Raw genomic sequence first — 17,320 nt, 5'->3', positions numbered from 1 at the left:
TGAAATAAAGAATTCAGTGGACAGATTTAAATTTTTAATCACACAAAATGTTTTCAGATTACTTAAAATAATATATCAGTAGTATAAGTCAAGATTTCGTCAGACATAACTATAAAAATATTTAATAAAGAATTGAGTAGCAAAAATTCATTTTTAATCGAGGAAAATGTTTTAAATTATTTAAAATAAAATATAAGTAGTACAAGACAGTATTTAGTCAGACAATTATTCTAATTTTTTTTAATATTAAAGAAATCATTATTAAAGTGTATTTTATAATAAAAAAAACTGTTTTAATTGCATAAACTGCACTTTTGCTTGATTTTAGACACTGACACGTCCAAGGCCAAAGGATCGACCTGAGACTCGTTCGAAATCGAGAAGTTTTCCACCTGGAACATTATCAACGTCCACCAGAGCGGATGAAAGTTCCTTGTCGCAGGAAACACGAGTTGAAGAGGAAGATTCATTTTTTGAGAGACCACCAGCTCTACCGGCACCGCCGCTGCCTCAGCAATCACACGTTCAGGTAGAGCAATCATCCTCCTCTACTTCGACGAAAGAGGATGGAGTTACTAACGCAGCTGCAGAATTCCATGAACCTGCACCTGCAACCGAACGTGACACCTCGGAAGAATTATTGAGGTGAGACGCTTGGAAAAATATTGCTTGTCGCTTGTCCAATACCGAGAGCTTTTTTTTTCCTCTCTTCCTCTTTTCTTTTGCAATTCTTATAAAACTCTAATACTTCAAATTTATTGCTCACACATGTACATTTATATATTACGTCTCATTCTCCTCCACGAAAGTGTAAACCTAATAAGACATTCTTCTTCTTCTTAGAAAAATATTATTTAGGTATAAAAAATAAAAAGAGCAAAAATTCTGACGGAAAAATATTTTTTATTTTCTCGTTTTTTATTTTTTCATTTATTTATTTATTTATTTATTGTTTGGTAAAAGTTTTAGATTTTCAATCAATATTCTTCTGTTTAGAAAATTATTATTTATATATAAAAATAAAAATAGCAAAAATTTTTACAGAGAAATATTTTTCGTCTTTACTTTTTACTTTTGCTTCCTCATAGAGGAAGGATTGTATTAGCAAAATTTTCGATTGTGATTTTTTGACATATTTATAAATTTTTTTTCATTATACCTAATCTTTTAGAACTTTATGTACGAATGAAAAAATATAAAAGAAACTTTAAAACTTTCATTACCAACTTGTAGAGCATTTAAAAAAGGCTTCGATTGACCTATTTTTGAACCTGATTCGGTCAAAAATTATCAAATTATTGGTATTTGAAAAATAAAAAATTATGGAAAATATAATTTTGTCAACATTCTTGTTTATTAACTTATGTGTAATTATTAAACTATTATAACCATCTTATAGAATATATAAAAACATATCTTTGGACCAAGATTTAATGATTTTTAACTTTTTTATAAAAATTAATTCTTATATTTCAATTATTATTATTTCTATGAGGAAGCAAAGTGTTCATGAAATGAACATTAAAATTATAAAAATGTACAACTTGGCAGCGGTTTTTTATTTATTTCTTTATTTTTTTAAAAAAGTTTCAGATTTTTAATTAACATTTTTCTTTTTAGAAAAATATTATTAATATACAAAAGTAAAAATAGTAAAAATTTTTACAGGGAAATATTTTTCATCTTTACTTTTTTTATTTTTTTATTTAGTATTTTTTCTCTTTTAATTTTTTTGTTTGTTTATTTATTTATTTTTTGATAAAAGTTTTATCTTTTCAATTAAAATAGAAAATTGGAAAAACATTTAGTTTTTAATTAAAACGGTTATTTTTTCATTCATTTTTTTGAAACTGAAAATATAAAAATATTTTATTTATCTTCTACTGAAATAGACGTTGAGTGCATTAATTTTTTTTTTAGCAAATTGTAAATACATTTTGTAGGAATTTAAGAAATTTTGAATTTATTTTAAATATTTGTTTAATTATTCAATTAATGAAGTAAATAATTTTCTGTGTAGGTTGTCATTTCAAACGAATGAAAGATCGTCAATCGATGGACAAAGTAGAAGACCTCGCTCTATTACGAGGGATCATTATATTTCAAGGTTTGTTTATTATTCAAAAATAATTCGAAAATATTTCAATTTGTTCAATAACTTATCAACATTCCAAACTTATTTACTCTCCAACCATCTAATTAAATTAATTAATATCATATTATCAATTATTACATTAAGTATTTTTGAATTCAAAATACCTCTGTGTTTATTTATCTTTTCACCATTTAATTATTTGTTTTTTAATTATTTATTTGATCATTTAATTTAATTTAATTGCCTTTTTATTTATTTATTCACCTTTTATTTATTTATTTTTTTACTTATTTTTTATTTACTCACTTGTTTACTTATTTATTTACTTATTTATTTGTTAACTTATTTATTTAATAGTCTATTTATTTAGTCATATTTATTTTTCTTATTTATTTAATTATTAATTGGCATATTTATTTATTCACTTGTTTATTTATTTGTTAACTTATTTCCTTGTTTACTTATTAATTTATTTACCTATTTATTTGTTTACTTTCTTATTTATTCATTTTCTCATTTATTTTTACATAACATAATTTTTACACTAATTTTTCATTCTAATTCCATAAGCAAATGGTAATAATTAATCACCTTTTTTTGCAGATCGAGACAAGAGTTTGCGAATTCCGATATTGAAGTTCATCCTATTGAAGGTGTCACTTTAAGAAAAGAAATTGGTGGAAAGAGAATATCACCGGCGACAATTGACAGGATTTTCGATAACAGCAATCGACGATTATATGGAATGGGAATCGTGGGAAGATTTTTTGGGTGAGTGATGATTTTGCAAAAATAATCACAAAAAGATTTTAATGTCAAAAAAAAAAAAATTATCCATAATTATTATTTCTAAAAATTTATAAAATGAAAGCAAAATTCCTTGAAGATTAAATTTGATTAAAGTAAAATTGAATTAAAAATTAAATACTATTTATTCTTGGTAACAAATTATTTTGTTTGCTAAATTTATACATTTTTTTGCAAGAAATTATTTTTGTTGATAAATTTATTTTTTTTTCTTTGCAACAAAATTATTTTCTTGCTAAATTTATATATTTTTTGGTTTCATTTTATTTTTTAGGTTTTTTAGTTAAAATAAATAAATAATTTTATGAATTTTTGTATAACAAATTATTTTGTTGATAATTTTATGTTTTATTGGCAAGGAATATTAATGTTGCTATTTACATTTTGCAAAAAAATAATTTGTTTAGCCCAATTAAAAAAAAAAATTGCTCATTGCTATTAACTTTTAATGACAAAACTAATTTATCTTGTTCTTAATTTTTTTTTCCATGAAAAAATAGAGATTGGCCAGAGGTTTTCATATAATTTTCCTATTGATTATTTTTGAAAAATGAATTTCTAAATAGTGGAATAAATTTAGATCCATACAAAGCAGTTATACATATCTCCGACAAGTGTAATTAGAAAATTTTCATACTGCAGATGTAATTGTTCTAATTTGAATAGAAATTATATTTCTCTTGCGTTCTGTTCAAAACTGTATTTATCAAACATTCAATCATTGTTTAAGGTAATTTACCTGCGGCAGTTGCTGCCGGGAACATGAAATTATTTTTCATATTTATCAATAGAAACGAATTTTATTTATTTCGTATTATTTTTTTAGTTCAGATCTCATTTTTCTCCTGAACACGAATATTTGAAAAGAAAAAAATATTTACTAAAGAATTATTATTTCTATTTACTGCGAAAAATATTATTATTTTTCGTAAATTGAATTATTTGATGGAAATATTAGTTTTCATAAAAAGAATATTCTTATACAAATATTATTTTTCATAAAAAGAATTATTTTGAAAAATACGTTTCTTCGTTAAAAGAATTTTTTGGTAAAACTATTATTTTTCATAAAAAGAATTACTTGGAAAAAAATATTTTTCTTCGTAAAAAGAATTATTTGTTAAAAATATTATTAAAAAATAGTATTTTATTTATTATTTTTTAACCTAAAACTCTATTTTGAAATCGTTTCTATTTTTTTCTTTTTTTCACTTTTGTGTTGGCGACTGTCGCGAATGGAAATTATACCTTAAATATCATGTTTAAATGTTAATACATAAGTCGCGTGTTGGTTAAAAATTAGAGCACGTCAGGCATGTAAAAAGCGAGAGGAGAAAAAAAAAGGTGGAAGAGGAGGAGGACGAGAATATAAGAAGGAAAAAGTCAAGAAATTTCAAACGAGACTCAAGAAGGAAAACTTAGTCTCAAATGTCATTCTCTTCTTTGGTTGTAAAAATTTTTAACGAAAGGGTCAAACGAATATCACAGAGACATTTCAAGAATGTCGTCATCGTCGTTCCCTACCAGAACGCATGAGTGTAATAAAAAAGAAGCGGTTACCTCCAGCCCCTGAAAAATTCTCCTTTATGAAGTTAAATTCCTCAAAATTTATCTGCTAGAATAAAACGGATAAAATGATAAAGATCAAACTTTAAGTGAAAAAGCAATTTTTGAAAATTTTTACTTCATCTCTGAATTGTAGAGGAAAGAAATAATAAAAATTATTGGAAGTATTTTAATTATTATACGATGATAATAAAAGTTATGAAAATTATTTTCATTATCAAAATAATCGAAATTATTGAAATTATTTTCATTTTCAAAATAATCAAAATTATTGGAATTATTTTCATTATCGAAATAATCTAAATTATTGACAGTATTTTCATTATTGAAATAATCTAAATTATTGAAAGTATTTTCATTACTAAAATAATCAAAATTATTGAAATTATTTGCATTATTAAAATAACAAAAATTATTGAAATTGTTTTAAATATCAAAATAATGAAAATTATTGAAATTACTAAAATAACAAAAATGAAAATTATTTAAATTATGAAAATAATAGAAAATTATATTCCCCAAAGGAAAAAATGTTAATGAATATTTGAATTTTCAGGCGATCATTTCGAAAGAGTGTGGCACACAAACCTGACGTAAGGAAACAATTGGATGACTTTGAAGATCACCGGCCGTATTTTACTTATTGGATCACCACTGTGCAAATTTTAATTTTAATCATTTCACTGGCTTGCTATGGATTCGGTCCAATTGGAATGGGTCTCACTCAAAAATCAGGACTAGTAAGAAATTCTTTCCCATATTTTCAATGCGGTAATATAATTTTCAGAAAAATTGACCAAAAAAATCTCGAGAATTTTCGAGGCCAAAAATTTTTGCACTGGCATTCGTTCAAATTTTCTGTTCCTTCCGTTAAATATTTTTAATATACATACCATTCTCTTTTCACATTCGTTGCAAAAAAGAAAAAGAAAAATTTCACATATTTTATTGATCCAATTTTTATTTACTTTTTCTTTTTATTATAATTTCTTTAAAAATATTAAATATCGATCGCTTTTCTCTTTTGGTAAATTAAATTTTTTTTGGGAGTAAACTTAGAAAAGTTTCTCTTATTTCTAAAATTCTAGAAACAAATACAAAGTTTCTAAAAAGTAAAAAAGTTTTTTTATTGTATTTGGTAAAATTAATTATTTTAATCAATTAAATAAAAAAAAAACAATTTTCCTTTTTTGAAAATTTAAATTTCTTTCTAGAATTTTTGAGACAAAAGAAACTATTCTAAGTTTTTAAAAAGTAAAATGGTTTTTTATTTAATTTGTTAAAATTAATTATTTTAATTAATTAAAAATTTGTTAACTAATAAAAAATTAATAGAAAAGGGGATGATTTGAGTATATTTATTGTACTTGTAAATAGACTTGTAAGTAATAAGAAAAGAAAAAGCAATAAGAAAACTATCATAACTTGTGAGATTAAAATTTTCTTCTTATAAATAATTATATGGGAGGGTAACATTCTGTAAGCTCGTATTATTCATACTATATATACATGTACATAAATATAGTCTACAATCGATTAAATCCATTTTCTCGATTCTGTGCCAATGTATACAATTGCGAAATCACGTTTGTTCCCGAATTAATTTCCATTCATCCTCGTCGACTTCACGTACAAATAGCTACGTTGATGCAATTTATTAGCACCAAAGAACAATGAAATAAAATCACTCTTTCCGAGGTCAAATTACTGGAATGGTCACCTCAAAAAAGAAAAAGAGAGAGAGAGAGGAAATGTAGAATTACATTAATTGCACAAAAATTTCCTAATCAGTTTCTCATTTTACACAAAATCATTATTTTTCTATAATACGTACTTTTTCCTTTATCCTTCCTTTGTAAAATTAAAATTAAAGCTCATTCTTTGAACGAAAATTAAAATACTTTTATCAAAGTGACATTCTTTAAGACAAAATTCACTAAAATTGAAATTTTTCTTTTTTTCTTTTTCAATTTTTAATTACATGTAATTTATAGTCGTAATATATTTATTGGCACGAATAATTAATAAATTGATAGGTAATAAAATATGGATTTTTTTCTTCATTAATAATTAAAGAATCATTAAGTAATAAATTACGGATTTTTCTCTCTTGTTCTATGTAAAATTAAAAAATTATGTAATCTTAAAAAATATATTAGTTTATCAAAGCTCAATTAAATTTCTCTGAAGAATTTTATAAATTATGAATATTTTCATCATTATTTAGGTATATTTATTATTTCTGAAAATAATTACATTCTTTCAAGGATTAAATTATTAAAATTAAATCAAAAATTACAAATGTAATGAAAATAATTAAATTCTAATAAACAAATTCTGTGATAATTTTAGAAAATAATTAGATCCTTTAGCGAAAGTTTATTAGAATTGTATTAAAAATAATTAAATTTCTGCGAAAGACTTTTATTTTTATGAAAATAATAAAATTTGTAAAAAGAACCAATTGCTTCGAAGAAAATTTAAATTCTTTCGAAAAATTTTGATTTAAAATTGTAATGAAAATAATTCAATTCCTCTATAGAATTTTATCAAAATTTTTTAAAAATATTGAATTTTTTTTAGAAATTTTATTAAAACTTTTTAAAATAATTTAATTCTTTCAAGAAATTCTATTGAAATTGAGCTGCCGGATCAAAGAAGGGCACATAACCAATGTAATTCAAATGGGTTATGTGCCCTTCTTTGATCCGCCAGCTCAATTGTATTAAAAATAATTGAGTGTCTCTGAAAAATTTTATTATTTATGGAAATTATTGACTTTTTGCGAAGAATTTAAATTAAAATTTTTAGAAACAATAATTTAATTCTTTGCAGAAAATTTATTAAAACTTTGAAAAATAAATTAATTCTATCAAGAAATTTTATTGAAATTGTATTTAATACTATAAAAATTGCAGCAAAAAATGTTACATTTAACAAAAAAAATTTAATTCCTTGCGAAGAAAATTATTTTTTAAATTTTATAAAAATAATTGTATTGTTTTCAAAGAATGTTATTATAATTTATGAAACTAATTGAATTTCTGCGAAGAATTTTATTATTCATAAAAGATAATTGGAATTTATGCCAAGAATTTTTTCAAAATTTTTGAAAATAATTTAATTTTCTGATAAGAATTTTATAAATTAAAAATTCTTGAAGTTTGCCGACGAGTTTTACGAAAATTCTTACAAATTATTAAATTTTTTCGAGAAATACTATTGAAATTGCATTTAAAATAATTGAATCTTTTATATAGAATTTTATCAAAATTTTTTTATAAATAATTGAATTTCTGAGAAGAATTTTATGATTTGTAAAAATAATTGAATTTTTGACAAGAATTTTTTCGAAATTTTTGAAAATAATTGAAATTTTGAGAAGAATATTGTATTACTTATAAAAAAAACTGAAATCTTTCGAGGAATTTTATTTAAATTGTATCGAAAGTAATTAAATTCCTGCAAATAATTGTTCTATTTACAAAAATAATTGAATTTTATTATGTATGAAAGTAATTGAATTCTTGCAAATATTTGTATTCAAATTTTTGAAAATAATTTAATAGTTTCAAAGAATATTATGAATATTTTTTAAAAATAATAAATTGTACCCAATAATTAATCAACTAATTAATAAATGGATTTTTTAGAATTTTAAATCTGAAATCATTCGAAAATTAAAGTTGATATTTGAGATAGAAAAATTGGAAATTTGCATAATAATAATAAAAAATTAAATAGTTAAATTAAAATTAGAATTAGAATTAGAATTAGAATTAGAATTTTAATTTAAATTAAATTAGAATTACTAAATAAATATTTAAGTAAAATATAAGTATGTCGCGTTAATAATTATAATTAATGAGAATTTTTAATTTTCAGGTACTAGTGACGAGTCTTTCTTTGCAACAAGTGGACTACCAGGAACCATCAAATCTCTGGATTGGTCCAAGAGCAGCGGATTTAATTCATCTCGGGGCAAAATTTGCTCCCTGCATGCGGCGAGATATAAAAATTCTCAAAGAAATCGACATGTGGAGAGAAAGAGAAAGAGACACTGCTTGCTGCATTAGAAATGACGATTCCGGTTGCGTACAATCAAGCAAAGCCGATTGTTCAGTGAGTACAAATTTTCAGCCCCTTATAATTATTATTTTCCATTTTTCCAACTGACTGTTATATTCCCACTCAGATTTATAATATAAATTTATCTTTTCCAACCCAACTGGTCCGGGGATTGAGATCAACAATGACGGTAATAATCTCACAGATAAAAAAAAGCTTCCTCTCCGAGGGAGTAAAAAAGAAAAAATCATTACTATTACATATTAATTTTTTTATTTCTACCAATTTTATTTATTTATTTTATTCATTTATTTTGTTTATTTATTTTATTTATTTTTTTTGTTAGCAAATTTTTTTCATTTTGTTTTTCTAAAAGGAAATAGTTATTTTTTTTTGTTAGCAAATGTTTTTCATTTCATTTGTCTAAAAAGAAATAGTTAATTTTAATTTGTCAAATTTTCATAATTAACCTCGAGTTCACTATGTACTTCAAATATTCATTTATTTTACATATAAAGTTCATTTCACTGAGAAATGATGGTAATGGTAATTTTTCCATTTTCAAAAACATTAACATTGTGGTCTGAAAACTTATTGCATAAGTGGAACTTTTGATTAATGAAAATGTTCACAAATGAATATTTGAATAAGGATATATTATCATAATTAAAATTATTGAACAGGAAAATGATGACATTTAATACGTATATTTAATTAAAAGTAAAATATTCCAACTTGAAGCAAAAAAAAAAAACCATTATAATACAAAATTTTCGGAGAAAAATGTCAAATGATAAATTTAAAATAATAGTGACAAATTAAAACAAGGAATTAAATTCTAAAATTTTAATTCGAATATTATGTCAAATTCTTTCGCTATTATTTTTTTAGTCTTATTTACTTTTTTCTAATTTATCGAAATTAAAAAAAAATTAAAATAAATATTTTACTTATTTTATTTTACTATTATTTATATTTATTTATTGAAATTTATTTTGTTTTACTTTTTCTATTTTTTTATTATATTTTTTTTTTCTGATAATTTTATTTTTTAACAATTTTAGAAAATATTTGTCAGACTTGATTATTTTATGACTAAAAATGTACAGCGTTTTTTTTTTATCTAACTTTTTTGCTTCGTAAACTTTAGAATACAATATCAACGTGGAAAAAGTGGGGACCCGGCGACAATGGACCAGGTGGAAGAATAAGCGGATCAGTTTGCGGATTAGATCCAAAATTTTGCGACGCTCCAGCAAGTATTGCACCGTACGAATGGCCCGATGATATTACCAAGTGGCCAATTTGCCGAAAGACAAATCCATTTAGTCAAAGATTCAGGTATGAAAATATACATGTACTATTTTTCAAAAAAACAATTTTCTATATTATTCTCTCTTTCGTAAAAGTGTGGATGATACAATTTTTTCTACATTTTTCTTTCTTTTTTTGATATTTTCAGTGGCAATTTTAATCAAGATGGCAATAGTAATTTTCCCGTTGGTCGTTACAAAGATAAAATGGCCGAGCACATGGTTTGCGAAGTAATTGGACATCCTTGTTGTATTGGTATTCATGGAATGTGTAGAATTACGACAAAGGAATATTGTGACTTTGTACATGGCTATTTTCATGATGAGGCCTCACTCTGTTCACAAGTCGAATGTCTTCATGATGTCTGTGGAATGGTTCCATTTTTACATCCCGAATGGCCCGATCAATTCTACCGGCTGTTCACTACAATTTTTCTTCATGCTGGGTAAATATTTTTTTCAATTAACTCAATTCGATTTTTATAATTGGAGACAATTGTAATTTTTGAAAAATTCGTTATCATATTTTTTGTATTTTTATATATGAATTTATAATTTATTTGATATATTAATTTATTTATTTATTAGAAATCTATATTTTTTTCTTTCTTAACTATTTTTAATAATTCTCCTGTATAAATGTTTTCAATTTTAAAATTAATGTATTAAAAAATATTCAATTCTTTTGATAAATAAAAAATTATCAAATAATTTTTCAATAATTGAATTCCTCCGAAGAATTTTACTATTTATGAAAATAATTGAATTCTTGTGAGGAATTTTATTGGAATTTATGAAAATAATCAACTTTTTTTTTAATAATTTTAATTGAAAATTTTGAAATTAATTAAATTTTACGAAAAATTTCATTCAAATTTTTTTAAAAATCGTGTTTTTCAATTATTGCATTTAGAAATTTTATTACCTTAAATTTTATTAAAATTTTTAGAAAATAATTAAATTTTTCTGAGAATTTTATTTGAATTTTTTAAAATAATTGAATTAATTTAAGAAATTTTATTAAAATATTGAAAATAATTTAATTCTTTCAAGAAATTTTATTGAAAATAATTGAATACTTGCGAAGAATTCGTTTTTTGAATTTTATTAAAATTTATTAAAGTAATTGAATTTCTGCTAAGAATTTTATTATTTGTAAAAAATAATTGAATTTTCACCAATAATTTTATTAAAAATTTTGAAAATATTTTAATTTTTTTATGGAAATTTATTAAAATTTTGAAAAATAATTAAAATCTACATATAAAGAAATTTTTTTGAAATTGTATATAAAATTATTCCAGTAAAGATTGTTATAATTTACAAAAGTAATTGAATTCTTTTGAAGAATTATACTAGAGTTTTTAAAAATAATTACATTCTTTAGAAGAATTTCTTCAAATTTTTTGAAAAAAATTTAGTTATTTTTAATAATATTAATTAAAAACTATGAAATTTGAAAAATTCAAATTTTGAAAATTGAATTCTTTCGAGAAAAATTTAGAAAAATTGTACTGAAATAATTGAATTCTTGCAAAGATTTCTATTAATTATGAAAATTATTGAATTGTCGCCAAGAAGTTATTAAATTTTTTAAAAATAATGTTTTTTAATAATTCTGTTTGCAAATTTTGAAAAGATTGAATTTTATTCAGAATTTCTTTTAAACTTTGTTAAAAATTGAAATTTAAAATTTGATTATTGAATTTTATTAAAATTTTTAGAAAATAATTAAATTCTTCTCAGAATTTAATTACAATTTTTTAAAATAATTTAATTCATTCAAGGAATTTTATTAAAATATTAAAAATAATTGAATTCTTTCGAAGAATAAATACTACTAAATTTTTGTTTATAGTATTTGAATTCTTTCAAAAAATTTCATTAATTTTTTTAATTTTATCAATTTTGTTAATAATTGTAATGAATAATTTTACTATTAATTTTTATTACAATTATTGATAGAAAACTAAATTCTTTTGAAGAAGTTCTTTAAGTTTTTTGAAAGTAACGTAGTTTTTTTTGTAATTTTAAATTAAAATTTTGAAAATAATTGAATTAAACAAAGAATTCATGAGACAACTTTTACTATTTATAAAAATAATTTAATCTTTGCGAAGAATTTTACTATTTATAAAAAATAATTAAATTATTTCGAGGAATTAATTACAATTTTAGAAAATAATTGAATTCTTTCGTAAAATTGTATTAAAAATTTTTAAAAATAATTGAATTCTTTCGTGAAATTTTATTAAAACTGTATTGAAAATAATATGAATTCCTGCAAAGAATTTTACTAATTATAAAAAATAACAGTAATTAGCTTAGTAATTTTGTAATCAAAAAAATTTAATTCATTAAATATTTCAAATTTTTTTTACTACTGTTTCATTAAAAATATTTTATTCCTTAAATTTATTAATTCCTTATTCACCTCTAATTTATCAACTACAATTTTTTTGTTTACAGAATTCTTCACCTAGCCATCACATTATTCGTGCAATATTTTCTGATGAGAGATTTGGAAAAATTGACTGGTTCTCTTCGAATTGCGTTGATTTATTTTATAGGCGCTTTTGCTGGAAACTTGGCTAGTGCAATATTCATTCCCTACAGAGCTGAGGTAAAAAATTTTTCTTAATTAATTTTTAAAAAATTTCATTTAAACAATTCATTTTTAAATTCTTATTTAAATACACAATGCAAGGTAAAATCTTGATAAAAATCATTTCTGCCAATATTTTTTTTTCCTTTAAAGAAATAAAATGTAGTTTGAATGATAAATATTGTTTTTATAATAAAAAAATGAAAGAAAGAGGAATATGAGTATTTTTTAAATTAGAATTTTCTTTTAGAATTTAAAAGTGAAATATTTGAAAATTAAAATAATAGTATTTTTGGAAAATATTGTTTTAAAAATATAGAGAATTAAAAGTAACTTGATTAATTAAAACACGAAACGATCTTTTCGAGTCAAGGAGGACAAATATAATGGAAAAGCAATTTTTTTTGGGAATTATTCTGGTAAAAGACAAATGTTACGAAAAGGGGACTTTGAAAATAAAAAAAATAGTTAGCAATTCTGTGAAACAATTTCAATATTGTTTTAAGGAAAGAAAGAAAGAAAATTGTTTATTTATTTCTATATTAATAATCAATGTATTCCGAATGTCTTTTCACAGTTTGAAGTTAGTTCTTGTTTGCTTTTCGGTTTCTATTTTTTTTTAAATCTTCAAATGTTTTGCATTTTAAAATTAATGAAATTCTAATTTAATATTTGAAAGATTAAATATTAACGAAAATTCAATAAACAAAATTGTTTGTAATGAACTTTTTTAAATTTATTGTTAATTTAAATTGATTTTAAATGAACTAATTTGTTAATTTAAAATGAGAAATAATAAAAAAAACTCGTCTTTTGTTTCAGGTGGGTCCGGCGGGCGCACACTTTGCTCTCCTGGCAACGTTAATTGTGGAGATTCTTCATTGTTGGCCAATGTTAAAATATCCACGAAGAGCACTATTCAAGTTAATAATAATTCTCGTCATTCTTTTGATGCTGGGCGTATTGCCATGGGTGGACAATTACGCTCATTTATTTGGTTTTATTTTTGGTTTTCTCGCAGCCTACGCCTTCATGCCATTCATTTCATTTGGCCATTACGATCGTCGACGAAAAGTTCTTCTAATTTGGATATGCACAATTTTAATTGTCGGTCTCTTTACATTACTTCTCGCCTTATTTTACAACATTCCAGTTTATGAATGCGAAATATGTAAACTATTCAATTGCATTCCATTTACACGCGATTTCTGTGCCTCGCAGAATATCAATTTCAAGAGAGAAGAATCTGTATGACACATGGGGCCGCGGTTCCCAGTCGAGCGCGAAGTACCGTTCGGCCCCCAAATTAACGCTCGTTTCTACATCCTTCATGATCAATTACAATTGAAAATTTTGGCGGCGATCTTTACTCTTGGACATTCATCACATTCAGCAGACGGTAGCGATCAATCTCGAGAATGGAGCGCCGTTCGACAATGGGCTGAGAATAAATTTCCAAATAAACTCTCAACGAAAAACATGAGATTTTCTCAAAGATTTACAAACAAAAGGTAAAAAAAGGAAATTTTCGTTTGAGAGAAAGCCCCAAAAACTGAAGCTATTTTCGTATGAAACAAAGAGATACTCATTTCAAAAGAGAAGATACGAAATTCTGCATAGATGTTCGACTGCAAAAAAAGTAAAAAAAAAAATGAAAAAAAACAATTATTCGCTTCTATCTTTCTCGCTACTGCCAAATAAAAGAACTCTTGTTCGCCGACTGACGGCAAATAGCAATGCCTTAACAAAAAAAAAACATTAAAACGATCACCCGCGAATTCAGCGGAAGGAGAATTCTGAAAAGAAAAATTTTTCACACTAGCGAAAGTCGATGAAATTTGTAAATATTAGGTATTCATTATAATGAAGAAATCGCCGGAACCTTTTTGATAGAGTCGGAGGCAGTTTCTTAATATTGTCCCTCCCCCCGATAAAATCCTTTTCCAATTCTTCGTCATCGAATTTTGTTTTTTTTTTTAAATAGTGCAAGAAAAGGTCCCTTTTCTCTTGTTAATATTAAAAATTAAAAATTGTACATATTTAAAAGAAAAAGGAAAGCAAACCCAGTAACTGTCTTGTTACACACCTTGTGAAAAACGACCTTATTAAGATATATAGGTTTAGAAACAAAAACAAAAAACATTTCGAAAGTGTTTGGCAATTATTTTTCCGCGTTTCCCGTGTCATCGCGAGCAGCTTCAATTGAATTTCAAACAAAAATGTGGTGCTAAAAATTTGGGAAATTTTTTTCATTTCGAAAATTTTGTTCTCAACCTTTTTTTTTTGTTCTCGACATTTTTATTCTCTTGTTTTTTGTTATGATGATGAATTCTTTTTTAAATGAAAGAAAAAAAATACGCGAGAACAAAAGACACAATTATATATATCAGAAACTCTTAATCAATTTTTCTGCGATTGTATATATTATATAAAAACAAAAATAGACTGTCACGAATGATACACGTGGTAGGTATCAAATTGTAGGTACCCACGCGCACATAACGCAAAAAAAATCGTTTTAAGAATTCTAAGACTAAATTTATCATAACGTCGTGAATGTGTATTTTATTATAAATGGGTAATGGAAAAAAAGTGCATAAAATATACTTTACTAATTCGTTTATCGAATTTGTATTGTTAAGTCGAAAATGTGTATGAGGAAACGAGTTTGTCGAACGTACAAGAGAAAAAAAACAATGTGCCACGAAGAGAGATTTAATGAATTCGTCGGAAAGTCCGATGTTAGCGTTTATACATTATTATAAACAGCCACACTGATATCTAATTATTCTTTATCGAGTTTTCCAAAAACAGATAATATCAAAAAAAAGACATAGAGCACTCTGCTGAGAATAATTTTTTTTTTATATTGACAGTGCAGCTATCTTGATTATTTTCATTCTCCCTTCTCTCTATCTCTTATTCTCTTCTCTTGAAAAAGAAAAGAAGAAAAGAAAATACAGCCTTTTCAGGAAAGTATAGCGCAAGACTTTGAATCAAAGCAAGACTTAAATGCGAAAGTGTTTAATTTTTTTTTGTATTCGAATTTTTAATTCTTTACTTGACGACGATTTTTATAATTTTATTTTATATTTCTTTACATTTATACTTTATACTTTTGTTTTATATTTCTATTTTCTATTTTCTATTTCCCTCTGTTTATATTTTATGTTCATAATTTCTATTTTAAATTTCTATTTTATATTTCTATTTTATATTACAATTTTATATTTATTTTATGCTTATATTTTATATTTATTTTTTACATTTATATCTTATATTTAAATTTTTACTTAAATTTTAATTTAAATTTCACATTTTACATAACTTTATTTGCTTTTCCTTTATATTTATTTTCTTTGTGAAACATTTCTCTAGCAAAAAATTATTTTAAATCATCTTCTTTGTAATTATTTCATTCTCTAGAATGTGGCAAATCCAAATAATTTATTTTCCAAAAAACTGCCCTACAGGGAAATATATTTCTTGTTTTGGAAAAATTATGCAAACAGTCGCAAATAGCTTTCGTTAATTTCCGTATAATTTTCTTTCAAACAGAAATAAATTAATACTGAACATTGTAGTAAATTTAAAATCTCTACGAATGTAAAATTGTATTTAAAATGTTTACGAAAGTAAAAATGTAAATTAAAAAAATTTTATTTACGTAAATTTTCCGTAAATGTAAATTAAACAAATTTTATATGCGTAAAATGTCTTTAGGAAAAATGTAGATTTTGATTTAAGGAAAAATTCAGTTTCTTTAAAAGTTTCTTGCAAGTTTACGTAAATTTTCCAAAAATAATTTCCCACCAGGAGAGATTCAAGTGCTGCACAAAATTTTCACAGAGTTCTTTAAGTAAACACCAATATTTACAATAACAAAAAAATAAGTTTCCTAGAAATCAATTATTTTTAATAATTTTAGTCTTGCTCGCAATATTTTGTATATTTAAAAAACAAAATCATAGTTACGAATGCAATAGTATTTCTTGCGATATTGTTCAAACTTTTTAAACATTACTATCCTAAATAAGTAAATATGACGTATAAAATTGACAGTTAAAAAAAAATATTTTTCTTCAAAAAAAAAAAATTAAATTAAATTGTACAGTGAAAATTGAAATTCACAAAAAAAAATTCAGCGCAATAGCAGAAATATTAATAATTTATTATTGTAAAAAAAAGAAAATAATGAATACAAATTTTCTTTAAAAAAAAGACATTTTAACAATGCAAAATTTAAATTAGAAAAAACTATTAGAAAAATTTATAAGAAAAAAAAAATTGCGCAAAACATAAGAATTTAATTGAGAGAATGAAAAAACCACAAGAACTGCTGTACGTAACGTTAACATTCGATAAATTCGAAAACTTTGTGATAAAAAAAAACCAGTTTTAAGATGGATTAATGATGAGGAAAACACAAAATTTTTCGAATTATATATATATTATATATAGTATAAATATATACATACGATGCGAGAGTAATGCGAATGTTGCGATTCACGGCGAGTAACATATTGTTATTATTGTAAATGTGTCACATAAAGATAGTATGATTAAAAAAAAATGAAAGCGATGAAGAAAATAAATTGAATAACTTCGATATTTCCATACCGAAAAAAACAATGAGGTGAAATGCTATTTCGTGATTAAGAGAACTGACAAAAAAATCAATCTAAAAATTGTTCAATTATAAAAATTAGCAAATTTTTGCAATTGGTTAGAAAAAAAATATTGAAAACTGAAATTTGCTTTCAAGACCATTTATCTTGAAAACAAATTAAAATCAGTAGGAAATTAAAAATTATCTCGAATTTTTTGATTTTTTTTCTGCAAAAAAAAAAAAAAAAAGAATTTCAA

The 17,320-nt window shown here is 23.4% G+C and overlaps 1 protein-coding gene across 6 annotated transcripts in view; it reads left to right on the top strand.

Annotated features, from left to right (window-relative positions):
• Window positions 1-14,500, top strand: part of LOC122512939 (inactive rhomboid protein 1) — a 348,315-nt gene extending 333,815 nt beyond the window's left edge. For 4 of the 6 annotated variants that reach the window (XM_043629088.1, XM_043629087.1, XM_043629089.1 and 1 more), the window contains 10 exons: window positions 329-645; window positions 2,021-2,107; window positions 2,699-2,866; window positions 5,025-5,208; window positions 8,354-8,590; window positions 8,664-8,726; window positions 9,687-9,877; window positions 9,999-10,295; window positions 12,319-12,472; window positions 13,277-14,500. In XM_043629088.1, coding sequence (XP_043485023.1) covers window positions 329-645; window positions 2,021-2,107; window positions 2,699-2,866; window positions 5,025-5,208; window positions 8,354-8,590; window positions 8,664-8,726; window positions 9,687-9,877; window positions 9,999-10,295; window positions 12,319-12,472; window positions 13,277-13,708 — 2,130 coding nt within the window. In that variant the 3' untranslated portion in view covers window positions 13,709-14,500. The remainder of the gene's footprint in view (window positions 1-328; window positions 646-2,020; window positions 2,108-2,698; window positions 2,867-5,024; window positions 5,209-8,353; window positions 8,591-8,663; window positions 8,727-9,686; window positions 9,878-9,998; window positions 10,296-12,318; window positions 12,473-13,276) is intronic. The other 2 variants (XM_043629092.1, XM_043629093.1) reach the window with 2 other exon arrangements.
• The last annotated feature ends 2,820 nt before the right edge of the window (window positions 14,501-17,320 follow it).

This window comes from Leptopilina heterotoma, unplaced genomic scaffold, assembly GCF_015476425.1.
Source record: "Leptopilina heterotoma isolate Lh14 unplaced genomic scaffold, ASM1547642v1 Lhet_13, whole genome shotgun sequence".
NCBI lineage: Eukaryota > Metazoa > Arthropoda > Insecta > Hymenoptera > Figitidae > Leptopilina > Leptopilina heterotoma.
This window is presented reverse-complemented; position numbering and strand designations above follow the sequence as displayed.